This window comes from Juglans regia, chromosome 8 (assembly GCF_001411555.2).
Source record: "Juglans regia cultivar Chandler chromosome 8, Walnut 2.0, whole genome shotgun sequence".
Taxonomy (NCBI): domain Eukaryota; kingdom Viridiplantae; phylum Streptophyta; class Magnoliopsida; order Fagales; family Juglandaceae; genus Juglans; species Juglans regia.
This window is the reverse complement of record NC_049908.1, coordinates 6,286,965-6,311,803: the sequence shown is the minus strand read 5'-3', so window position 1 is coordinate 6,311,803 and position 24,839 is coordinate 6,286,965. Positions and strand designations below refer to the sequence as shown.

At 34.6% G+C, this 24,839-nt stretch overlaps 3 protein-coding genes across 8 annotated transcripts; 2 read left to right on the top strand and 1 right to left on the bottom strand.

Moving 5' to 3' along the window:
* The first annotated feature begins 922 nt into the window (after positions 1 to 922).
* On the top strand, positions 923 to 6,023 carry LOC109003264 (bifunctional nuclease 2-like). 2 transcript variants are annotated; one of them, XM_018981340.2, is made up of 11 exons: positions 923 to 1,298; positions 1,879 to 2,194; positions 2,460 to 2,630; positions 2,741 to 2,790; positions 2,927 to 2,983; positions 3,094 to 3,159; positions 3,306 to 3,380; positions 4,274 to 4,392; positions 4,666 to 4,757; positions 5,515 to 5,569; positions 5,676 to 6,021. In XM_018981340.2, the coding sequence occupies exons 2-11, from the start codon at positions 1,894 to 1,896 to the stop codon at positions 5,689 to 5,691; spliced, it is 1,002 nt and encodes a 333-aa protein (XP_018836885.2). In that variant the 5' UTR covers positions 923 to 1,298; positions 1,879 to 1,893; the 3' UTR covers positions 5,692 to 6,021. The 2 variants fall into 2 exon arrangements, with proteins under 2 accessions (XP_018836885.2, XP_018836884.2); XM_018981339.2 differs by having other exon boundaries at positions 928 to 1,298; positions 1,876 to 2,194; positions 5,676 to 6,023.
* A 1,529-nt stretch (positions 6,024 to 7,552) lies between these two features.
* On the top strand, positions 7,553 to 14,473 carry LOC109003265 (phosphatidylinositol/phosphatidylcholine transfer protein SFH8-like). 3 transcript variants are annotated; one of them, XM_035693211.1, is made up of 16 exons: positions 7,553 to 7,867; positions 8,159 to 8,459; positions 9,105 to 9,204; positions 9,333 to 9,599; positions 9,715 to 9,792; positions 9,901 to 10,002; positions 10,109 to 10,158; positions 10,251 to 10,350; positions 10,474 to 10,572; positions 10,666 to 10,779; positions 11,835 to 11,967; positions 12,366 to 12,484; positions 12,559 to 12,768; positions 13,517 to 13,591; positions 13,686 to 13,738; positions 14,074 to 14,473. In XM_035693211.1, the coding sequence occupies exons 1-15, from the start codon at positions 7,834 to 7,836 to the stop codon at positions 13,701 to 13,703; spliced, it is 1,800 nt and encodes a 599-aa protein (XP_035549104.1). In that variant the 5' UTR covers positions 7,553 to 7,833; the 3' UTR covers positions 13,704 to 13,738; positions 14,074 to 14,473. The 3 variants fall into 3 exon arrangements, with proteins under 3 accessions (XP_035549104.1, XP_018836888.1, XP_018836889.1); XM_018981343.2 differs by lacking the exon at positions 14,074 to 14,473 and having other exon boundaries at positions 13,686 to 13,949; XM_018981344.2 differs by lacking the exons at positions 12,559 to 12,768; positions 13,517 to 13,591; positions 13,686 to 13,738; positions 14,074 to 14,473 and having other exon boundaries at positions 12,278 to 12,394.
* Positions 14,474 to 19,982: 5,509 nt separating this feature from the next.
* On the bottom strand, positions 19,983 to 24,174 carry LOC109003266 (heavy metal-associated isoprenylated plant protein 2-like). 3 transcript variants are annotated; one of them, XR_004802247.1, is made up of 4 exons: positions 23,546 to 24,174; positions 23,002 to 23,210; positions 21,538 to 21,740; positions 19,983 to 20,499 (listed from the first exon to the last, which is right to left on the bottom strand). XR_004802247.1 is itself a non-coding variant. In XM_018981345.2 (3 exons), exons 2-3 carry the CDS (start codon positions 21,649 to 21,651, stop codon positions 20,170 to 20,172), a joined length of 444 nt encoding a protein of 147 aa, XP_018836890.1. In that variant the 5' UTR covers positions 21,652 to 21,740; positions 23,002 to 23,265; the 3' UTR covers positions 19,983 to 20,169. The 3 variants fall into 3 exon arrangements, 2 of the variants coding, with proteins under 2 accessions (XP_018836890.1, XP_035549105.1); XM_018981345.2 differs by lacking the exon at positions 23,546 to 24,174 and having other exon boundaries at positions 23,002 to 23,265; XM_035693212.1 differs by lacking the exons at positions 23,002 to 23,210; positions 23,546 to 24,174 and adding an exon at positions 22,243 to 22,805.
* Between the last annotated feature and the right edge of the window lie 665 nt (positions 24,175 to 24,839).

Below are 24,839 nucleotides of genomic sequence, written 5' to 3'. Positions count from 1 at the left end.
TTAAACAAGACGAAAATTAAGGAATTCTTCCCTGAAACACTTACTTTGACAGTGAAATCGTAGATAGTCTTATCCATAGCCGCTCTGGTGTTAACTGCCAAAGAACGAGATTTTACAAGAAACCCAACAAAAGTTGGTTGTTGCAGAAAGAGCCCGATCTGAAAAATGTCTGATTTGGAGGACCCCATCGAGGTTTTGAAGGATGGGATCGATAAAGACATTGAAGGCCATAGCGGATAAGGAGTTGGAACTTTTTTAATATTTTTCGTAAGGATCGAGAAGTGTTAGCTATTTTGGCAGATGCAAAACTCTAAAATAACTCAGTTATTCCTCCACGTTTTGGTAGATGAACAAAGTTTTTTAGCTTTTTAATAAAGCAGCGTTTCATGTCCACATAGAGCCCTGTGTACATGGGGGTTACTCCTCCTGTGTACAAATAGACTTTTCAAAAAGTTATAGGTGTATCATTATTCAAAAGAAGAAGAATTTAATAGCCAACCACTTGAAAATTATTAATACATCAAGACAAAAATATGCCACAATTTATATGAAAAGAACAAAAGATTCTAATAGTCACCTAATAACATTACATTTATATGACATAGTCCTGTTTGGATTTAAAGATGAGTTAAGATAGTTTTAATTTTTTAGATAAATTGAATAAAATATTATTTTTTAATATTATTATTATTTTAAAATTTAAAAAAATTGAATTATTTATTATATTTTATGTAAAAATTTAAAAAAAATTATAATGATGAAATAAATTGGAATGAATTTTCAATCCAAATGGGACTAATTTATTGGAAAAAATTCTGCAAATTAATAATATTCCATTCATCAACAAAATTAAGCAGGCAGGGGCCATAATCGTAATTCAAGGAAACACAATAACTTGAGACTGAGAGCTCGTTCAGTCTTTAATATCCTCTCTCTCTCTCTCTCTTCTCTGGATCGACGAAAAAAAGAATCTCTTATCTTCTCGCCTTCTCTCATTCCTTTTATCCAAATTTCGTTGTCGGTTGACGGTCACTTCCAATCCCTCCAGTTGCTTTACCCACAAGCTATTTCTTCGGCAGCAACAATCCCACCTTTTTTTTCTGTCTGATTTTTCCGATTCAAGAGCTTCCTGGATTCGGATCTTTAAGACTTTTATATAATTCCCAGACCGATCGCCCGACGATTTCTCGTTCAGGAATTTACCTGGTCGGAATTGAGTTCCGGAATCCTTGATCTTGGGAATCTCGTGGGAGAGGTCCAGAAACTGAGGTGAAACTTTCTGCTTCTGTCTGTGATCGGTGAGTAAGAGCTATTGATCGCTGATCTCTGTTTAACTTCCAAAGCTTTTGGAGGCTTTTAGTTGTGGTTACTGGTTTTGATTTATTTGTTCTATCTGGATGATTCTCTAGAACTTCTAACGATACTAATCGAGAACTCAAAAGATTCCACACAGAGAGAGAGAGAGAGAGAGAGAGAGAGAGAGAGGTGCCACTCCGAAAGTTTTGTGTCTGTTGGTTTCCAAGAAAGAGGAAAAGGAAAAAAGACGACGACATATGGATTCTTCTGTGATTGCCGATTGGTGGCTTTTAGTATTTCTAAGCAAGGAAAACCCGACATACGAGGAATGTAAAAAATCATGAAAAAGCGTTTTTTTTTTTTAATGTGTGCGCGCGCGCGCAGCGAGACCGAGTATGAATACATTTGTTTTGAAACCACCTTCTTCTCCTTCTCTCTCTCTCTCTCTCTCTCTCTCTTTTTTTAATTTTTATTTTTAATCGAGCTATGCTTAACAAAATCTTGCTCTCTGTTTTCCCCTTAGGCCTTATATACGATAAAGTCGTAAGATCTTAATTCCATTTATTGGATTCATTTTAGTAGGCCAAAGGAGGGAATATGGGGTCTCTGCAAGGACCAATTGTTTGCCCCACTGTTCGAGCAAAGCAAGTTGGGTCTTACGCTCTGCCAATGATTGGTCCTTTCGCGAAGGCTAGGCTGTTTAGGAGTGAATTCTGGGGATTCAAAGGGATCAGTTGTAGAAAGACTAAATTGGGGAATCTTTCTCACCAATTACACGTGCAAAAGGGCAAGACGGTGCATTGTTGTTACGGTTCATCCTCCAATGGGAATGGAAGCACCTCGGAGAACTTCAATGAAAACGACGAAGACTACATAAACTCTAGCGTGATTGAAGCTGGTAAGCTGAGCCAGTGGTTAGTTCATGTCTTTAACGCTTATGGATTTTCAGAACTCAATTTGTTTCTTATTGCTGGTATATGTTGGGTTTTTTTTTATGAAAAAAAAAATTAAAAAGATACGATTTTGTTTCTAAATTCTGTTGTTGGAAAACAACTATCTGCGTCAGAACTGGTAATAAATAATAGAGTATCACAAGGATTTTCCTATCATTTGATGGTTAATGCTCCATTTTTTTAGTATCGGTTTTTGGGTGTTCTATACAGTTGAGGTGAAGAGTGGAGCAGATGGTTTCATGATCAAAATGAGGGATGGAAGGCATCTAAGATGTGTCCACAACAACCCTCAGGGTGGGCATCTGCCAGATTATGCTCCACATCCTGCAATTGTGTTGAAAATGGAAGATGGGACCGGTCTTCTTCTTCCGATAATTGTTTGTATGTTCATCGTACTTCTGATTCGTTCTAGAATAATTTTTTTCACTTAAATTATATCAGATGCTCCCTTAGTTTTTCATTTTGAAAGTTTGATTTGCCTTTAATTGCAGTGGAGATGCCTAGTGTGTTACTCATGGCAGCCGTACGCAATGTTCCAGTAGTATGTTTCAATTCAAACCCCCTCACTTATACTTTCTTACCTATTTGTTTTTCATTCCCTGATGTGTTGAACTGTCAAATACTGAATTAAGCAGAATCTTTTGGTTTTGTGTCTAACATGTGGTTATGTTTGTCAGGCTAGACCCACACTGTATCAAGTGGTTAAGGAGATGATTGATAAGATGGGCTATGAAGTACGTGTGTGTTTGTTTATACTCCTCTTTCAATCAGATTATACCATTTCAAACGTACTTTCTTAATATTCTTATTTACTAAGAGAGTGTATATGTATTGATTTCTGCAGGTCAGACTTGTTAGAGTTACTCGAAGAGTGCATGAGGCATATTTTGCTCAGTTATATCTTACCAAGGCAATGTCAACTATACCCTTGTACTCCGGTTGCCCTTTTCTTATTCTCTTCATTTGGAGAAAAAATAGGGGGAGGGAGGATGTGCTAAATTATACAACCATTGATTTTTAGAAAATGTCTGGTTACACCATTCAATGTTGTAACAGGTAGATGATGGAACAGAGTGTGTGAGTTTTGACCTTCGGCCTTCAGATGCCATCAACATTGCAGTCAGATGCAAGGTACTCGCATTTTGTTATTCATTAACTTTTTTCTCTGTATGGTTTTGTCAGTATTGGAACTTAGTATTATTTTAGTAAGTGATTTACAATTGCATAAAGTGCTTCTTGAAACATTATGAACAATACGTCAACAGAAATTAGAATGTACATAAGTGAAGGTTTGTTACGGCAGGGAAAGTTTCATTTACCGCAAGTTGCTGCTCTGAATTACGAATTTTCATTTTCCAACGTGGCAAGAGCCAGGAAGAGGGATGATAAGGATGGTCAATTTAATTAGTCCTAGGAACATAAGAATGCAACAGTTCAACCAAGTGTGCCTGTGACTGTCTGCTTCTGCATTAAAATCTGGCTAATATAATAACATGATGGTGCAATACAGTGCGTTATATGCATGAATCTGGAGATATGAGTTATAATTTTGGAATTTGTGGCGAGTTTTAGCACTTAGCTCACAAACTGCTTCATACTGAGGATTGCTGGATAGGGCATATGTTCTTGTGTGGATAGTGTTTTGCCCTCAAATGTGCTGTGTGAGAGATTTTTGGACCCCAAAAGTTTGTGAAGTCCTGATATATGATAAGCCAAGATTTAGATGGTTCATTACTTGGATGTTTGTGTATTTACCTATATATCTGGTGGCTTGGGCCTAATACATTATTTTATAATGCCTGATTGACCTCCTAGTATGAGAACTCATTTTGATGTCACAATATCTTTTATAAGTAAATATTGAAATTGTGGTTAGAGGCCTATTGCTGATGCAGGTCATTGTGGCTTCATGATTTTCTGAGGTGTACTTCTGCAAGCTTTAGAATGGCCATGTTGAGATATGAAGGGTCTAAATGCCTAGTAATGGATTGATGATTGGCTACCTTTTTGCTTTTCATGTGCAGGTGCCAATTCAGGTTAACAAGTACTTGGCATATAGTGACGGAATGAAAGTCATTGAATCTGGCAAGCTGTTAATGCAAACCCTAGCCTCAGATGGTTTATTATTTACTGAAATGGATCGGTAATCTTATGATTACTAAGGCTTTTTCCTTATTTTCTTTGATTGGGAGTGAATTGATGTGCTGGATGTCTAGACAAGTTGTGTTCTGGGTGTTTTGTTTGGACGGTTCTAGCTATACTGTTAAAATGTGTTTTTCTTTTTGTGGATTTGGGTGAGTTTTCTTTTATCTAACCTGACGGCCGTTATCTATAAGATGATTTTTTACATTGATCCACTCTTTTGTCATAAATTCTGAAAGTTGATAAATGAGAATCGAAGATGATATGGTTTCAGGGCAAGTGGTCAACCATGCATTGAAACAAAGGAGTTTGATCTTGTGCGCAACATGCTGATTGCTGTTGTTGAAGAACGCTATAGAGATGCTGGTATTTTTTTCCTCTGCTTGGAGTTTGGTCCCTTTTTAAATAGAAAAATTATATTATCAAGCCGGTGTGTAGATTACACTTAGTAAAATACTTACATAACATAATTTGATTTGGAAGATAAATTTAAAACTCGAATCTTACAAATCAAATCTTACCATTTAAGTGATGTGGATGGTGTCGACTTGAGAAATGCGAATTGATTAACTCTTTTAGATAAAAAAAAAAAACTTATTTATCGTGTTTAATTGAAGTCATGCGCTCAAACTCACAGCAGGTTTTGAATCATAGCCTGTGATATTAAATACAACATTGTGCTCTATGCTAGTGAGGGGGATCAAGTTGTGGGTCTTATTTTTAAGAACTTTAATCTGTGACAATTAGGTGCCATCATTTGGAAGGTAACCGGTCATATTGTGTACAGTAATTTTCAATTAAACAATATATTAATTTTATCAAACAGAAGATAGTGAATTGCTTCTAGGGCAGTTCAAGGACTGAATCATCGTGGAAAATTTAATCCTAGTAAGATGTTCTTTGTCAGGTAAGAATGATGCTATACTTACCCTGATCCCAGCCATGGGCAGTCTGGCGGTTTGGTCTTTCAAAATTTCTCGAGCATCATTTGTGAATTATAATGAAATGATAGAATCCCCATATTCATTCCCCCCTCCCTTTTCCCACAGAAGAAAACTGTTGAACTTCCTTATTAGTGTTAAGAGGATTCAAATTCTCATGTTTTTTATACTCTTATTTACAGCTCAGTGGCGCGACAAACTCAGTCAATTTCGGGCTAAAAGGAACTTAAACAACAGGTATGTAGCTCGCCATTACATCACTTCAGTTGGAAAATTACTTGCTGATTGCCGTATCGTTGCAACTACGATGTTGAACTGACAAGTCATTACCTATTTTTTTCAGCTCTTGGACTGTATAATCTGCACATAAAAGCATTGTTCTCCAAAGTTGTTGAGGTCCTCAACACGAAAATGATACCTCTCATCCCTTCTGTCTACAGGAAGCTTGTGAATATATATATATGTAAATACAAACTTGAAATGCAAATGTAGTACTTGTTGAACATGTGGGACTCGTTGACTCTGCTTATTATTTCTTCTGGTGGTTTCGAAGCTAATGGAGCTGTTATGAGGATGCACAGTTTCTTGTCACCAGCGTATTGCTGGGCTGTGCTTTGATGTTGAGCAAAAGCAGCTTGTATGGGATGTTTAGCTGTACATTGTTCATTGATTTGATGAATCATTTCGTTTACATTATTTCTTTTCTTTTTTTACCTTCTGTTGGTTTGATTGTTCGTGCATATTTATAGAGAGAAGAGAGGAGATAGAAACTTGGGGAAGTAAAAACAATGAAGATTATACTGGAGGAATGAGAGGTGCAGTTGGGTAACAATTTAAAGTGAAAAATATTGAAGATTTCTATAATTTTACTTATAAACCTTTAGAAACACTGATTGAAATAATTAAATTTTACAGTGAATAGATATTATTAATTTTAAAAATTCTATTTAATTGATTTATTGTAAGTTTTGAATATCGTTTTGGTTAAGATATATCGATATCGGTAGCTTATCGAAATAGTCTATATATAGATAAATTAATTATATATGTATAAATTATATTTTAAAATAATATCAATGTAAGTCTTAAAAAATTAAAATACATATTTATAAAACTCAATAATATTTATAAGTTTTCAATCCAACTATTAAAAAGAAATAATTAATCATCTTCATCACGAAAATGAGAATAGAGATTTGATTTTTAGTTCTCAAGAAAAGGGAATTAAAAAAAGTTAAGAAAATGATATTTAGATGTGAGAATTAGAGTAAAAATTATAAAAATACATTAAAAATATAAAATTTCAGCCGATACACTGAAAATCAGTCGATATTGACCAAAACACATCGAATGGCCAGTATTTGACCCGGTACGAAACTCTCATCTCATCCATATCAATTACTATCTGGTACGATACATATCGGTCCGTACAACCTGTATCAGTATGATATTCAAAACTCTAGCTTTATACCATACACTTGTTGAGGGAAAAATATAAATCAAAAGATAACAAATAAAAATCCATGTCAGCAGCTGTGTGACGTAGAATTGGTGAGTAAAAAAACTCAATTAATTTTATTCCAAATCAAAGACGTGGTTATGGGATTCGGATCCAACATTTTTACAAGGAGATCCTATAATTTGAGGATAGATTGGATGGATTGTTTAATCTAGTTGTTACTAGAAGATATTTTAACCATTTTAATTTAAATATTAGCGAAAATATGCCGTATTTTAATTATGATTTCAACTCGATTTTAATGTGATCTTTTACGTATAAATCGAACATCCTGAATTTGGGATTTTGCATTTTGACATTTTTCATTTTCACCCTTTATTCCAAAATTTCAGTACTAATAAAAAAAAAATAGTTCTAAGCTCATAAAAAGATTTTATAAAAATAAATTTATAAATTAATATAATTTTATATAATATATTAGATTTATTTTATAATAAAAATAATTTTACAATTTAATGTATCGCATAAAATTATATTAATTTGTGAATTTAATTTTATAAGATATATTTAAAACTAAATTATTTAAGAATAATAATTCTATTTGTAGTTTTTTTTACGTTATTTACGATCAAAAGATAAAAATAGAGCGGATATCCACTCTCCACTCAACAATTTTTCCGCTGAAGTGGACCGACGCACTTTATTGACACGTGGAAAGTTTCTTAACGTATAAAAACCGCTTGAGGAAGATTTACCCGCGTACGTCTGTATAGCATGTATTGCCCTACGGCGTCACCGTGTGTTACTCTGACTCATTTTAGGCTGATGAGAATTTTCTGCAGATCGATGACCTAAAAATTCTTTGAATAATAGTATTCCTCAAAGATCGGCACCGTTCTTTGACCTTCCTCGCTCTGACCGATTAATATAACGATTCGGTCTCATCTATCCCGGGTTTTGTCTCATCGGATTCTTGTTCTTCATGCTCTGTTCTGTTTCTGCTTCGACTTAGAATTCGAATTCCTGACCCCATTTCGTTGACATGTCGGGTCCGCTAGATCGCTTTGCGAGGCCTTGTGAGTCGATATACTTTCTCCCGATGTTTCTTTCCCAAATTCTTGTCTTTGTTTCGGCTAAATCTACCGGGATTTCCATCTGTCTCTTGAAATCTGAATCTCCTGTAATACTTAAATTGGCTAGTTTTGTGGCTTACAGTTGTCGGTCTTGGCCTGCTTGACCTTGTGATCGCATGAAGAAATCGAAAAAGTAGAAATTAGGGTTTATCTTGAACGAGTAATGAATTTATATAGCAAGTCTATTTGAAATTGAATAGGACCTGAGTTTTGACTTTATTGATGTTCCTTCAGGCTTTGAAGGGTTCTCTGGCCACGACGAAAGAAAAGAACGGAAATCAGACTTCGAAAACTCGGAGGATGACAAGCGGACGAGAATCGGTAGTCTAAAGAAGAAAGCAATCAATGCGTCAAGCAAATTCAGACATTCTCTTAGGAGGAAGAGCCGGAAGAAGAGTGCTAGTCGAACTAATTCTGTTTCAATTGAGGATGTGCGGGATCTTGAGGAGCTTCAGGTCGTAGATTCATTTCTGCAGGCACTTATCTTGGACGAATTGCTTCCTCCGAGACACGATGATTACCACCTGTTGTTGAGGTGACGTCCCTTTGTTTCGCGTTATGCGTAATGAAAGATCTTTTCTTGTATAAGTTCTGCTGTCTCCTGGTTCAGATTTGGGTTTTAATAGTGTTTGTGTCTGCTTTAAGCTTCTCTATGGACTGATCTATTTGAAAATTTGGCCTTAGTTTCCATCTATTTATCCTACTGGAACCTGAATAAATCTAGGTGGTATCAATGTCCCCAGTTTAAGCTAGTTGATTTGTTTCCAAAACATGACGGCGGCCTTCAAACTTTGAAGATCTCTGTTTTTAATTTCTCAGTCTGGCTGTATTACCTAGATGTGGGCTTTTGGCCGAAAGTTCCTGAATGCAGGTTTCAACCACTATAAATTAGTGTGTAATCATGTCCTGTTCTCTAATTCTCTTATAATTCAATATCTTAGATGTGAAGACATTGATTTATTGAATGAAAGATGCTTCATGTTGTTACATATAACTCATACTACTTGACTTCAACTAGTATGCTTTGGTGTCACTCACCCAGAGAAGGGGAAGGGGGGGTCTGTGCATGTTGGTGTTTTATCAATTTGTATATTTTTTGCCTCATGGAAGATAAGATATTGCAGGTCCAGCTTATAATGTACATCGGTATGGTATTGATTGTCCAGCTTTATTGTTGCAGATTCTTGAAAGCAAGAAAGTTTGATATTGAGAAGGCAAAGCACATGTGGGCCAACATGATTCACTGGAGGAAAGACTTTGGTACAGACACAATTTTGGAGGTAAATGTTTTTCCTTCAGTTCAAGGCTATGTTTCTGACCCGTACTGTGGATTTTGAGGCAAGTACTGAGATAGTTCTTTCTACAAAAGTTTGACACGATGCTTTATTCACTTAATTTATCTTTTCAGGATTTTGAGTTTTCTGAGTTGAATGAAGTTCTACAATACTACCCTCAGGGTTATCATGGCGTAGACAAGGAAGGAAGACCTATATACATTGAGAGACTAGGAAAAATTGATCCCAACAAGCTTATGCAAGTGACAACTTTGGATCGGTATGTGAGATACCATGTACAGGGGTTTGAACGGAGTTTTGCATTTAAGTTTCCAGCCTGCTCCATTGCTGCAAAGAGACACATAGATTCAAGTACAACAATTTTAGATGTTCAAGGAGTGGTATGTTTGTTAATTTATATTAATATCTGAAGTTTTCCTAGGACCATTTTTTTCCTTGTGTTATAGTATTGTAGTTGCAATCCTGTGTTTCTTGTTTAATTTATTTTCACTGCAGGGTTTTAAAAACCTAACCAAGTCTGCAAGAGAACTCATCACACGGCTGCAGAAGATTGACAATGACAACTACCCTGAAGTATGTGGTTTCATTTGTCAATATATTTAAAATACTTTCCGGTACTTACAGGATATGAATTATGACAGGCTTGCATTTTCTTTTAACATGTAAACCACATCTCGACAGACGCTTTTTCGAATGTTTATAATTAATGCCGGCCCTGGTTTTAAGCTGCTCTGGAGCACTGTGAAAAGTTTTCTTGATCCCAGAACAACCACAAAGATTCATGTACGTTCAAGGATTTAAATTTGTACCTTTTTAATATCCCTTAAAGTATTTACTGTTTACCATTATTAGAATTATCAGAAATTACCTGAGTGGAATTTTCTCACAGGTTCTTGGCAACAAGTACCAAAGCAAATTACTTGAAATAATTGAGGCAAGGTGATTAGATTTATTGGTTTTGGATATGGTGCATTTTCTTTTTCAGTTTTATGATCACAAATAAAAAAGTTTTTATTTTGGGACTTGTATAGTGAGTTGCCAGAATTTCTGGGTGGTAGCTGTACATGTGCCGACCAAGGAGGATGTATGAGGTCAGACAAAGGGCCGTGGAATGATCCAAACATATTGAAGGTTTAGTGCTCACTCTATATTGTTGAACTGTTCTGTTGCTAGCTTTTGTTTCAGTAGATCTGCTAGTTATCTTAGTGGCAACTGTGCTTCATATATGGCTTAGAAAAGTAATTGCATGTGTAGATGGTTCTTCGCGGCGAAGCACGATGTTCTAGACAAATAGTAACTGTTACAAACTGTGAGGGGAAGATAGTTTCATCTGATAAGCCACATTATAACATGGTATGGTCTACTCCCTCGACGTTGAGTTTTGTATATACAATTAGAGTTCAGTCTTTGTTCTCTAATCCTAGTTTTATCATGTTGGGAACTCAGATAAGAAGTAGTGATGCATCTACTGCAGAGTCAGGATCTGAAATGGAAGAAATTACTTCACCTAAAGCAAGTAGGAGCTATTCACAACCAAGCTTGACTCCTGTCCGTGAAGAAGTAAGTGTTTGTAAAATGTGTTTGTCAAGAATGATTGGAAGGAGGCACATCTGGATCAGTTTGTTATGGGGATAAACACTTATTTTTTAATCTTTTTTGAGATGATAGTTTGATGTATTTAAAACTGAATAATATAAACAGTCAATTATTCTTGCTTTACTTGAAAATCACATTTATATACCTCTATTCAACTTTTCTTAATTTTTTTATATGTTTCTTAATTAAAAAGCTTCTAGTGGCTCATTTTTTTTTTTAAATAAAAGGTTCTAGTGAGTATGGCTCAAATTGTAGAGTTGGTTATCATTCACTTTAGGTTGTAAGAGCCTAACATCAGGATAACGAAGAATTTTCTATTCAAGCCTTCTCTTTAATAAACTTCATATTTATCATCCTATTACATTCCCTTGTCCATTTCTTAGGCATATTTTACTCATTTATCATTTTTTTTCCTTTTTCTTATTATAAGTATTTAGTATTGGGTCCTGATGTTTGATTGTACCCTGCATATAAATGGCCCTTTCCATATATTGTTTTAATTTGATTTAGAGTTAATATAGGTTATGAAATTGTACCTTTATGGTGACAATCAAGGAATACTACCAGAATGAATTGGAAAAATGTGCGTTGTAAAGGTCATTCGATGTATGATTACATATATATATATATATATATCTCACTTAATCTGGTTTTATAAAGTGTTGCTGATGAAATAAGTTGATAACTATATACGAGTGATTACAATATTGATATACATGACTAAGTCTGAAAATATATCATGCTTACATAGGTTTTATTAGCTGAATTGCATTAAAAGGCCGATGCTGCCTAACTCGATCTTGAAGAGATTAATGACAGCTTGGCCTCTTAGTATTGTTGGGCACTTCAGTCTATTTAATTAAACAAAAATAAACAAAAACGAAGGGGAGAAAACTGTGTTGCTACTGTAAAATTTTGCTTTAACTTGCATGACATCATTAGGAGGGAAATTTATTGAAATGCTAGTATTGGATGGTGAAACTTCAACTCGTATTTGGTATGCTCTGGTGTTTATTCAGGCAAGAATTGCTGTTAAGGGGAGCAGTGGTGGTGGCATTTGGGAATATGATGAACACGTTCCCATGATTGACAAGGCTGTGGATGTGGGATGGAAGAAACAAGTATCACTTCTAGAGTCACGTGCGTTTGGAGGTTAGATAGTTTAATTGCACATTTATTGAACTATTTCTTGTGTAGCCTGGTCTTCATATGTTATCATTGTTGATTCCACATCTGTTGCAACAGATACAACAGTAGTATCTATTGCAACAGTAGTATCTGTTGCATAATATATCATACTACTGGAAAACTTTATAGAGATACATTCTTGTCTTTGCCTGTTGATGCCTCCTAATGTGAAAGGGTGCTAGATTGTTTAGATAATTTGGACACAGTTTTCAAACTTTCTTTAGGCTTTACTTCCTTAGAATTTTTTAGATACAAAGATCACTGATTCTAGCAGGCAAGGATGTTGCATACACTGTTGGGAAAAAAATGCTTGAAATCGAGTCCGAAAGAGGGGTCTTTATACCTTAGGAAATGAATTGCAGGGACACCTTCTTTTCCAAGTATGAAAAAAGCTCCAGAAGGAATCTTTACTCAGATCTGGGCTTCACTGGTGGCCTTCTTCCTTACCCTCATTATCCTATTACGCTCAGTGGTGTTCCAGGTGACTAAGAAACTTCAGAAAACTGTGTCTGATTCTATCTCAACATTCGTGACCTGACAGTTGAATTACTGTAGGAGAAGTGTCATCCCCCTTCTCCTGCTCCGGGTTTTGCAGATGCAGCGGACCTGCTCTCATCTGCTTTGGAAAGGCTGGGCAAGCTTGAGGAGAAAGTAGATAGGCTGCAGGCAAAACCATTTGAGATGCCTTATGAGAAAGAGGAGTTGCTGAATTCTGCTGTTTGTCGTGTTGATGCATTGGAGGCTGAGCTTATTGCAACAAAAAAGGTGACTATATCCTCCCTTGTTTGATAATCTCAAGGCACAACCCAAATGACAGTAGTGTGGTTTTCATCTCTTTACTGTAAAAAACTAGCTCTGTACCAAATCTTGTAAGTTGATTTATGTATCTGTGGGCACGCATCTGCATAATATTGTATGTTTGTTCATGTCTTTTAAGACCTGTGGTCTGCTCTCGTGAGCCTTAGGTAAAGCAAGATATCAGTTGGTTTTGACCTGAGTCTGTATATAAGTCCCCTCCAACCCCTATGACAATATAACTCCTATATATGGTTGACTGTCTAAATTAGTTTGGATTGAAGCGTTTATTTCTGCAGCAATTGCATATAGTGACATGTACTTTCATGTGGTAGATTGCCAGTTGGGTTAAACGGTTGACTGTCTAAATTAGTTTGGATTGAAGCTTTTATTTCTGCAGCAATTGCATATAGTGACAAGTACTTTCATGTGGTAGATTGCCAGTTGGGTTAAACAGTTAAAACTTTTAAAGCTGCCTATCTGCTGATAGTTGCTCAACATTCTTGGATCTCCTAGCCAATTCTTTAAAGTTTTTTTTTTGTTGTTTTTTTGGTGTAAATGGCTTATGGCATTGATAATGTTTGGCATTAGCCTAGGAATGAGTACATTTCAGGGACTTCCTGCAAAATGTTCCTCAACGCGTGGTTGATCTTATTGCTTGCCTTTTTCAGTCACTTGTTATTTTTACTTGGGATCTCATATGCTTCTTCCTGATTAGGCTTTGCATGAAGCTTTAATGAGGCAGGAAGAACTTCTAGCATACATAGACAGACAGGAAGAAGCCAAGTTTAGGGTAAGCTTAAGATTTTAAATTGTGTACCCTATAATTTTTTTTCCCCATACCTCTTCTGCTTTCTGAAGATTGCGTTTATATCTGCGCCCCTCAGAAGAAGTCTTGCTGGTGAAAAGGAGGCTCCTGTACAGGGGGAAGTCTGTGGTGGTATGTTAGCTCCACTTCATTCACGCGCTTTGTATAATTTGAACGAGAGTTGGGTCTTCCAGAACCAGAGCGATTTTTAAATGAATTAATATATTCCAAGCTATTATTTTGTATTCTCTTTGAGATTTTTCTTTTTTCATCTGTTCAACTTATGTGCTCTGTATGTAATGTAGACTGTTTATAATACAAATAGAAAATTACTGTTTTTCAACATGAGTTTTGTCGTCCCCAATCCCACCGACTATTGTATCTCATGTTAAGTACATTTTTCATTTAAGTGGCTGACTTAATAGCCACTTAAACTAAGTGTGTTGTGTTGCTGTTGTGTTTCACAGCCCGAGCGACTCCATGGAGGCCCAGTTCGTCTACCTAGAACTACGAAGAGATGAGAGTTTCGAGGTGGTGGGGGACAACTCCAATACCAAAGTTAGTACGTGATCTCCTTATGAGGATTATGAAATCCAAGTATTGAAGTGTCAAAATGTCTGAACTCCTCCCCTTACTAAGGGAGGGGGTATTTATACTTGGTTGGGGGTGATCCTTGGGAAAGAGATTGTCCCGACTGCTTCTCCTCCCTGGCCTCCTGGGCCTTCTTGACCCGGCCCACTTATTGTCCTCGGGCTTAGAATTGCTCGGGCCTTGTGGGTTGGGCCTGTTCATCCCGGCCTAGCCTTGGGGACTACTCCCCTCACATGTTGTGTTAACTAGTATGATTGAAGATGATAAAATTTGAGATGAAGAGTAGCATTGTTTAAATAGCTTGAGATAATTCACCACTAAGCTGGACTTTCCCGTGCCGGGTGGTCCGTCCATGCAACAAATATTCACGTTTCCAAGCCTTACCTGCATTACTATATATTGTTTCCTCATAAACCTATCCAGTATCATCGATCAGAGCCTTGTTCGCATCCAGGTAGGTTGCATTGTGTCAAAAAAGGTTGCCGGTCCTTGAGGCAGCAGCTACTGATAGGATCATATAATGTTTATCAGCAACATTTCGGTTTGGGACGAGGGCTCCATTGGCTATTTTAGGGGTAGAGAACTTTGAGGGTTTTGAAAGGGTTTTTTCTTATGGCCAGAAAGAGGGAATTGGGCTGTGGGCAATGAAGATAGAACTCTCTTCGTGTGGCCTGTGCTCGCGATCTTATTGGGCCTAAGACTAGTTGAAGGGCCCACCAAAAATATGAAAGAGATGTGTTATTTAATAAAAACAGGTATTATATAGCTGTCCAAAAAAATGATCGCACTAACTCTGACGTGTGACCATCGCTTTAATTCGGAATCTCTTTTTTAAAGTCTCTTTCGTCGGACATAATAAGTTTTTTTTCATGTTGATATCACATTGATTCATCGATTAAGATGGACTATACATTATTAATAGGTCAAAATGTCCAAATTGTGACTACTCACTTGTCGGAAATCTGCACACATCCCCCCTCCCTCCAAGTTTATACATTAGAAGATCATGGAATCCGGAAAAATAACGTCCCACTGGTCCACAACAAGTTGTCAAGATTTAGATTACGTTGCCTTTATATCTCATGTCACGTCATTATATATATTGCTATTTAAATACCATGGCCCAGCCATTTTATTGCTATCATTATCATTTTAAAATTTAACTTATAATGGGTTAATTTCTACCATTATAAGTTGTATCAATTAATTAAAATGTTGTATTTACAAACTTGTTTTTGTTAGCACACACTATGGATAACTTACTTTGTCACGTCAACTGTGAGAAAAAATATATTTTTAATTTGAAATTTCTTTTACGAATGTTGTCGTCCTAGTACGATAAGTTGTAGCATTTATACGACGTAGTTTTGCAAGTAGAAGTACTCCATAGTAAGAGATACTTTTTCAGCTCTATAACATACAATCGGCGGTGGGAAACCGCTGGGTAATCTGCTGATGTGTCAACCAATATATTAAAAAAAAAAAAAGAGCAAGCACACAAAAAATAAGAGAAAAAACGTCTAAGGGCATTGGTAGTGGCTTCTCTATCTTCATCTTTATCTTCAAATTTAAAGAATATGTCTTTAAATTTATCTACATTGGCTTATGCATCTCTAAATTTTTGCATAGCTATAAATAGTGCTTGAAGAAGCACTATTCATTCTTGAAACATTAGTTTACTATTTTTTTCTTTCTCCTACCCTTAAAATCAACTTTGTAGAATTTATATTAAGATAATTTTGATACATAAAATTTGTATTAAGTTGATAATACAAAGTGGATGTTAATTGTAAAATATATATAAAAAAATAATTTTAGGAAATAAATAAAAAATTAAAAAATAATAATATTTTATTATTATTTGGTTCAAAGATGCATAAACCAATGTGGGAGTTTTTTTTCATATGCAAAATCATTCTTTAAAAATGATAATTTTGTATATGAAGATGTATAAACCACTACCAATGCTCTAAGCCTTCAAGGTGAAGAAAGCTATTTCGTTAAGGAAAATGAAAGTTTTTTAACCAAAGTTTTATTTTTCACCAATGGATCTAATTTAGTAGAGTTTTTCATTATCCCAGAAAAATAAAAAATAAAAAGATAAAATGCCAATTCCGAAATACTTTTCTTCCATTTTCTCGACAACCAAACAAGACATATAAAAAATAAATGTAAAACAAGTAGGAAAAATAAAGAGGTAGATGGCTGGAATAGAATGAGAACAAAGTTTTAAAATTCTTGAATTCATTGTTCTCCACAAGTATAACCTCTATGAACTTAGATAACTTTATCACTTTTTATCATCACGTACAATAAAGAACAAAGAAGATCCACCGAATCAGTAATCCTATATATAGGTGCGATGAGTTTTTTTTTCCATCTTTCAAGATGACTTTTATTTTCTAAAACAATTGAAAAGAAATTCACTTTCACAAAACTCACAGAAAGTTCTTTGTGAGAAAGTGAAAAGAATTTCATTATTTTCTCAATAGTTCTGTGAGGAATTGAAGGAGTAGACGAAAAGATAATAAATATACTTTAATTTGGCCACGTGGAATGTAATGTCCCGGCAGTTTCCCGGATCGATTGTAAATAAACTTATTTATTTATTTATTTATATCTTTAAATATCAAAATTTGACACTACCACCAACTGTCAAATAACACTTTGAATTTTAAATCTAACGGTCAGAATTATGACACGTCACTCCGTCAGATCTCGTTTTATGTGATTACCATTGAACACCAACCTCACGTTGTTGGGTAGAGGAGCACGGAACTGGAAGAAAGACAGGACACAAAGGCAGTTAAGCAGCTACTTAGGAGCTCCGTACACATCAGTCAAGTAAATGGATGAGAAATTCTTTGAGTCTCGAATTGGGATTAAATAATGAGAAATGCTTTGGGTCCCGAATTCGGGACCCAAAACATGTCCCGAATGGGACTTTTTTTTTATTTTTTTATTTTTTTATTTTTATAGAATGATTAAAAAAATATTTTTAATAATATTATGAATTTTTTAATTTTTTTAAAAATATTTATGATGATTAAAAAAATATATGAAATAAAAAATAAAAAAATAAAAAATTTTTTTTACCTATTCGGGACACTTTCGGGCTACATCTCTCGGGAGATGTAGCAGTGCTCTTAAATAATATATGATTTTTTTATTTAATAATTAATAAAGTATTTTTTAATAATATTATAATTTTTTATTTTTTTTAAAGTATTTATGATGATTAAATAAATATATAAAAATAAAAAATAAAATGCATTATTCGATAAACTCATTCGGACTACTTTTTCGATGGCTGCAACAAGACTCTAAATGGATCTATCCAAAGTGGGTGGTGGGTGGAGCGGGCTATCAATCACGGTGTAATTACATTAACACCATGTTTGAATGCTGAAATGATTTTAGATAATTTGAGTTAATTTGTAAATAGTAATATTTTATAAATTTAAATGTAAATAAGTTAAGATGTATTTAAATATATGAAATAGATTAATATGAGTTTAAATTTTTATGAAAATTTGAAAAAGTAACAAGTCTCATCAATTATTAATTTGAGATGGATTAAGTTGATATTGATATCCAAACATAGCTTAAGGGAGCTAGGTAGCCATCCCCCCAATTTTTTTAATTCATATTTCCTAGGCTTTTTTTTTTTAATTTTATATAAATAGAAAATGGCTCTCAAAAAAATTTATAATCCCCATATACTTTTTTAAAATCTATATATATATATAAATGATTCTTTTTTATTTTATTTTTCAATAATCACAAAATTTTGTTTAATTTTTATATACGAGAACCCTCTCTCCAAGGCAGGTTGCTCGCATCCGGGGAATCTTTTAAAGCATCCTCATTGGCTTGGTCAAATAAGAAGGTTGGCTAAAATTTACATAATTGATGTAAAAAACATCTCACATTGAATTGGACAAATCTAAAATAATTTAGATTTTTATTACAGTGGTTGGCCAAAGATGGAGAACTATAATTGATTCAGCAAACATTAAAATATTAATTTCTCACTCCAAATAAATATTAAAATATTAGTTTTTCACTCAAAGCAAAAATACTATTTGGTTTGTAATTCAGAAATTTACATAGAAATTTAGATGAGTTTAATCAAATTTTTTTGTTATTAGCATTAAATGAATTTTGAAAATATGATTTTTTAATATTAATTTAATTAGATTATAATTATTATTAACATTTAATTGGTAGAGCTACAAAATGTGATAAAAAATTATTAAATTAATAATATTTTACTATTTTATAGATAGTGAATGGATAATCTAATTTGATGATTGAATTTAAATAGAATAGGTAAATGTAAAAAAGTTTGATGTTTACTAAATTTTGAAAATGAATTTAACCAAACCAATGAGGATGATCAGTTGATGAGAAGGTTGCCCAAAAATAAATAAATAAACAAATATTTATAGCATATCCTATAGAGAAATATAGAAATGTAAACAATTTCTGTTGTTCCATTGATATATAATTTTCTGACTACAACGAGATCTAAGAAAAGTTCCTTTTATTGGTAATAGGAAAATGAAAATGATAGTTGTAGTCGTGAGTATATAAGTACCACGTAATTATTTTTAAAAAAGTGAATAAATATGAAACTCACATGAAAAAAATTAATTTTTTAATAATGTATCTCTCTTTTTTAAAACGACTTCACTACACTTATGATTTCATGACTATACATAGTATTACTCGTAAGAAAATATTAGGTTATCACCTCAAGTGTACCTGCATTTTAATTTTTTTTTTAAATATTTAAAAAAGGGACTATGCTATAGTCATTGCTCCCAGCGGTAGCTGAGAGCTATCGTTAGTTATAAGAATTTTTTTTTTTTTACTTTTTCATACATGTAATTTTTAAAACTTTTAATTATTTTTAAAAAAATTAAAAAATCATAATATTATTAAAAAATACTTATTTAATCATTAAGTAAAAAAAATTAAAAAAATCAAAACAGTAAAATAAAGTGATTAAAAAAATCAAAACAGTAAAATAAAGTGATAGAATAGAATGGTAAGAATAATATTATCCTTAACAAAATACCTGCTAGTGAATTTATATATATTTTTTAATATTTAAAAAAATTAAAATATTTGAGAGACAACTTGCCAGGACAGGACTGAATAGCAACACACGATATAATAGTGCCTGACATCAGTACTCAATGAATGTAGGATAGATTTATGGCTACACCAACCATCGACGATGATTCCTAGATCAGTATAAGACCGGGTTTGTATCGAGAAATATTTTAATTTATCTTATTTTATTATTATAAATTTTTCTATAAAATATAATAAATAATTTAATTTTTTTAAATTTTTAAATAATAATAATATTAAAAAATAAATATTCTAATAATATTTTATTTAATTTTTAATTTTCATCTCAACTAACTATCCAAATATAATCTATTACCAACTATTTAATGGGATTGATTGAGATCATTATGTTGTTCAAATGCTCTCGACCAGGGATTTAATCCTTTTGATTGGTATCTCGTATAATTATATTTCTAAAAATGATTAAATTACGATGACAAGAACAGATGGATAACAGAGAAGTTGCTGTTGGTTCATACGAGAAAGATAGACATTCAAATGACCATAGAATCTCTCCTTCTCTGTCTCTCTCTCTGTCTCTGGTTGGTACGTACCTTTCAAGAGCGGCATGCCAACGTCCACAACACCTAAATCACGCCTTCCTCTATTCATGTTGGACAATGTAGTCGAGAATAATGTCGATTTCAATGAATATTTCAGTAAATTGTTTAAAATTTACACGACAACTTCACGCTTCTTGTTTTTCTTTTGTTTGGGGGGGACGAACCATTAGAGATGGTTTTATTATTTTGGCCCCATAATAAAAAAGCTAGCCAGATCTTGCAGCATGAAATGATAATGAAAGGGTTCTTGAAATGTGAGTTGCTTAGTTACATAATGCTACAACGATTGTAATAATCATCACCAATCACATACCATAAATCACATTTCTGACATGTCTTTGGAATATTAAGAACAACTGAATCTTTCTTCTCATCCTTTTTCTCGTCTTTGGAGGGACCTACACTGACCACAGTGGCAGTTTTTCTGAATTTTCGGACCTTCTTGATGATCCTCACTGGATCGGCTTCCCCGATTACTGTCACCGTATTCTTTGAGGGGTCAAGGACTATAGAAGTTATCCCATCGATTGTTGCAATTAACTTCATCACCTTCTGCCTGCACTTTGAACAGAGCAGTTCCACTGACACTACAGTTTTCTGCAACACACAGAATTTGGTCAGAACGTACCACTGAGAACTGCACAGAGAGAGAGAGAGAGAGAGGGCGGGGAAAGGGGGGGGGGGGGGATGATATGGCTGCCATATACTGCAGTGTCAGTGAAAGGAGAAAGAATGGTCACAGATAAATTAAACAAGCAAAAAGAACATCATGTAAACATGCTGCATTTGAAAGTATGCAAGCCTGAGGACAGACTGAATGGAACCTTTGAAATCATTGGATATCAATAAGCAAAGCAAAGGAGGACTGAAACAGATGCTACAGAAAATACGGATGGATCCAGAGTTGCTATATAAAAATCATTCTCTCCCTCCCTCTCCCTCTCTCCCTCTCTCTCTCAGTTTCATTAGGTTTTGTTTTTTTAAAGGTGCTGGGATATCCTTTCTCTGTGTTCTTGGATATAAGTGTGGTCCAGTACTGAATAATAAGAGTGACACTGTTAGTTGGTGACTGGAAGTAAATGCCAGTCAGAAGGCTGTTGATCTAATCAGATATGCTTTTAATGCAGAATGTCCAGAAACTCTTGAACAAAAACCTTCTTTTCTGGAATACACTGTTTGCCCTTGATCCAAATAAAATTCCCTCACTATTTGGGAGAGGTTAGACAGTTTCTTTTCTAATTTCACACCCCTGGATAACAAGTGCATAAGTGGACGGCTGAATGCAGAAAAACCAAATGAATGCGGCTACTTGCTACTTACATGATACACCATCCAAGTGAAAACTTGATCCTTTTCTCAAGGAACCACGATCTTATCTAGACATAATCCACTGCGTTAATCTAGGATGTTTAATAGTGACATGACATTACCCTTTTGTCTTAACTGGGTAGGGCACAAGGCATTTAACACCCTTTAGTTTCTCAAGTCAGCTGAATGGGGGCACAACTTGGCCCACTTATACGGTCTATTTAACACATTTTTTGGTCGTATTCAGAACTTCAACTATGTGTTTTAATTAAATACACACTGTTTTGTGTGTGTGTGTGTGTGTGTGAGAGAGAGAGAGAGAGAGACCTTTTCACTGCTCACCCGGATGCAGCCAACATAATTGGACTGCACAATCATTCCACTAAGCTGATTAAGATACCAAAACTGCTCAGGCTGAGTTTGAAAATTTTGTTTTTCCATATTTACTTTGGGCCCTGCTACGAGAATAGGCTCTATAGTGTCGGCAAACTGATTCTTCAGTACAATGTGCTCTGTGGAAGGCTGCCGGCCTGCAGTTGAAAATGCAGTTAGAAACATGGATTTTCTATATCATATGTCCAATCCGAGACTCAAAATCTGGTTTTAAGAGTATTAAAAAACTAAACCAACTTCGATCAATTTGAAACAAAGGATTAAAACGAAATACTATATGTTCAAGATGCATTATGATTAGAGTTGAGACCTCCACAGAAATCCTAAACTGCACTCCATTTTTTGGGGGGGGGATGGGATTGTTTAGGAGAGATCAATAGCTCGAATGGCGGCAAAGCTCCATTATACAACAGCATATATAGTGGCAACATCGATGTGTCAAATTCAAGGGCATCCTAGTTAATATGAGCAGTTTTGCTAGGATCTGAGAACACTTGTATGAGCATCAAGATATGATATGAATAAGCAGTTCGTCCTCCAAACTAATTTTACACAGCATAATTAATTTGAGTAATTTTGATATTAATTGTCCGGCTTGCAGAGTTGTGTTTAGTAATTACGCTTCAAAGGGAAGTCTACCTGGAACAGTAAGTAAGTCCTAAGTTTCTGGACACCATAGTAAATATGATATCTAGCTGTATGAAGTTATAGCACATGTGGGCATGGATGAAACGGCATTGAAGTGGTTGATGCATCAATTTCTCCACTGAGCGCAAAAAACAAGTGATCTGTCACTTTCTCCTGTTCTCTCATTAAAATCCCATAAATATAATGAGAAGAAAATGAAAATACCATGTGAAATCGCAATGCATATGAGGTACATAGCAGCATGCACATGTATGTCAATAGAGTTGCATAATGTAGGCAATGCATGTAGATGTGACGTGCAAAACCAATCTTCCGAATGCAATTGCATGCCTCCTGATTAAGAACCAGTGGCAAGCATTGTTTACAGATCCCCAGCATCATGAAGTCCAGAACTCAATGCCTTTGATTGTTATTGAAGATTATGCTAGATCAACGTTGTAAGCTCCTTTTTGGCAATACGAAACAGAAGTACACATGTATATTGGAAGTTCTACAGGTACAGCATTTCTTTGCAAATCACAAATTTGGTAGGAATGATACAATTAACACAGTAACTCCATCTGCAAACATCAAATCCAGAGTATGGACTCGTGGTCTGAAATCTAATCCAAAAAAAAAAAAAAAAAAGACTGGTAGTGAAGAGTAAAGAGAACACAAAAAAATGCTACTAGTAGTTAGTTTGAATTACCAAGAAACACCAAAAAAAAAAAAAAGAAAACAAAGAATATATTATAAGGCAAATCTAATTACCTCAACAACGTGATGAAACATTAGTAAAGATGAGCAGTGATAATCTTCGGTCAGATAATTATCATCCAAGGCATTGTGTTGAATCTCTGTAAGTAGAATTAGCCTTCATGCTTGTGGCTTCATCGGCTTCCACCATGCGAGTGTAACAGCTCCCAATCTTCTTGTGTAACTCGTAATAAGTCTTCCATTTTCTTCAAAGGGTCTCAAATCTAGGTCAATGAAAGATGCCTAAGAAATTGCAACTCAAAGCATAACAATCGACACCTTGCAGCAGCAAAATTCAACTTTTAATCTGGAAAATTAGTCAGTTACTTAATTATTAGTAACAATTTGCCTTTATCTAAAAGTTTTACTATGTAATTCCAAACTTTTGGCAATAATATGAATTATCTACACAATCCCACTTTTCCTGGGGAAAAAAATATGTGCTTTCCAAATGTCAAGATGATAAAGCGTTGATAATAAAGTATAGAAATCCTAAAAGGTAAATCAATGGCAACCATGCATATCAAAATTCAAATGAAATATGTAGATAGCTGTGTACCTTGTAATCAAAACCTTGGTTGTATCCCCTCCCTAGATGTAATTTATTAAATAAAAAAATACTGAATCCCCCATCTTCACTTTTGTCCAAAACCAATAATCAGACTACAGTCTCTTTTGCAGTTGCAATCATAAAAAAATCCTCTGCAATCTTCAAGCTTCCAACCAGAGGAATGGAATGCAAAGAGGTATGTATCAATGTGTGATACTCCCTCTCCACTTAGTTCTCTGCTTACTGGACAAGACCACCCAGAAATGATGTCATAGCATGCTTGAATCGCTTCTTCTATTATGTCAAACTTATCAAGCCTTCTGTTCCCTCAATAACCCGATCCTGTAGGTCCGTACTCTTGACTTTATAAATTATTTCAAGAACAAGCCGGAGGATATTCTTTCTGCGCAAAGCCATTCTCTGACCTAATGAAGGACTCGAGTGCATCTTCAAATGCTTCACCAATCACAAAATTAGTACAGTCCGCACGGCACCTCTATCCACGGCCCCAAATTTGAGAGAACCGTTCAAGAACACCCCGGAAAGTATTCTCCATTCTCAGGACGGTCAAAGAGATTGTTGGCGTAATGCTTTATCTATTGATCTGTGATTGCACTTGGAGAATAGATTGAGGTGTATCGTATTTGCTTAATAATATTCCTGTCCCTACCGTATTTGTCGCTGTCTCGATATCTATAACACGAATGGGAAATGAGCAAAAGTCAGAAACAAACGTACAAAATAACATCAGTACTGGGTGATTCTCTGTTCTGTAGCTCGAAAATGGAGCATCTTTAGAGGTACTGTCATCCGACCACAACGAAAATATTTTCGCCACTCAACTCAAGTTCAAAGACTCTGAAGTCTCAACAATTCACTTTAATCTAATTTTCATTTTTAGTTTAATATTTAAATTCTCAATTTATTAAACTTATCACAATTTAAAATTTTTTGAAACCTGAGATTCAATTTTTTTTTAATTTAATATTTTTTTTATGTGAGATATAATTTTTTCAACTTCTTATAAATACATTTAAACTCATTTTTCATCTTTACTTTTTTAAATCAGAACAATTCAACTAACGTAAAAATGGAAGCTAACCATCTCAAAAGAGAGCCTACGTGCGTCCTCCATTCACATCCCCACCACTGTCACTCTGGTTTTCGAGTGGAAACCTGATTTTTGAAAGGGAAAGCCACTGTCGGCCAAAACTCCAACATCATTTTCTCTACCGTACGCGTGGCTCTTTCCCCTGATAACCGTTTTGAATTCATATATATGTATATATATGATTATGCAGCA

Bases quoted from the DNA above. Each gene is read 5' to 3' on its own strand.
- LOC109003266 (XM_018981345.2), bottom strand. From the start codon at position 21,651: ATGGAAAAACAAAATTTTCAAACTCAGCCTGAGCAGTTTTGGTATCTT. The intron at 20,500-21,537 runs GTCTCTCTCTCT...TGTGTGTTGCAG, and splicing joins TCCGGGTGAGCAGTGAAAAG to AAAACTGTAGTGTCAGTGGA.
- LOC109003265 (XM_035693211.1), top strand. From the start codon at position 7,834: ATGTCGGGTCCGCTAGATCGCTTTGCGAGGCCTT. The intron at 9,205-9,332 runs GTAAATGTTTTT...TTATCTTTTCAG, and splicing joins GTACAGACACAATTTTGGAG to GATTTTGAGTTTTCTGAGTT. The intron at 10,780-11,834 runs GTAAGTGTTTGT...GTGTTTATTCAG, and splicing joins TGACTCCTGTCCGTGAAGAA to GCAAGAATTGCTGTTAAGGG.
- LOC109003264 (XM_018981339.2), top strand. From the start codon at position 1,894: ATGGGGTCTCTGCAAGGACCAATTGTTTGCCCCACTGTTCGAGCAAAG. The intron at 2,631-2,740 runs GTATGTTCATCG...CTTTAATTGCAG, and splicing joins TCTTCTTCCGATAATTGTTT to TGGAGATGCCTAGTGTGTTA. The intron at 3,160-3,305 runs GCAATGTCAACT...ATGTTGTAACAG, and splicing joins CTCAGTTATATCTTACCAAG to GTAGATGATGGAACAGAGTG.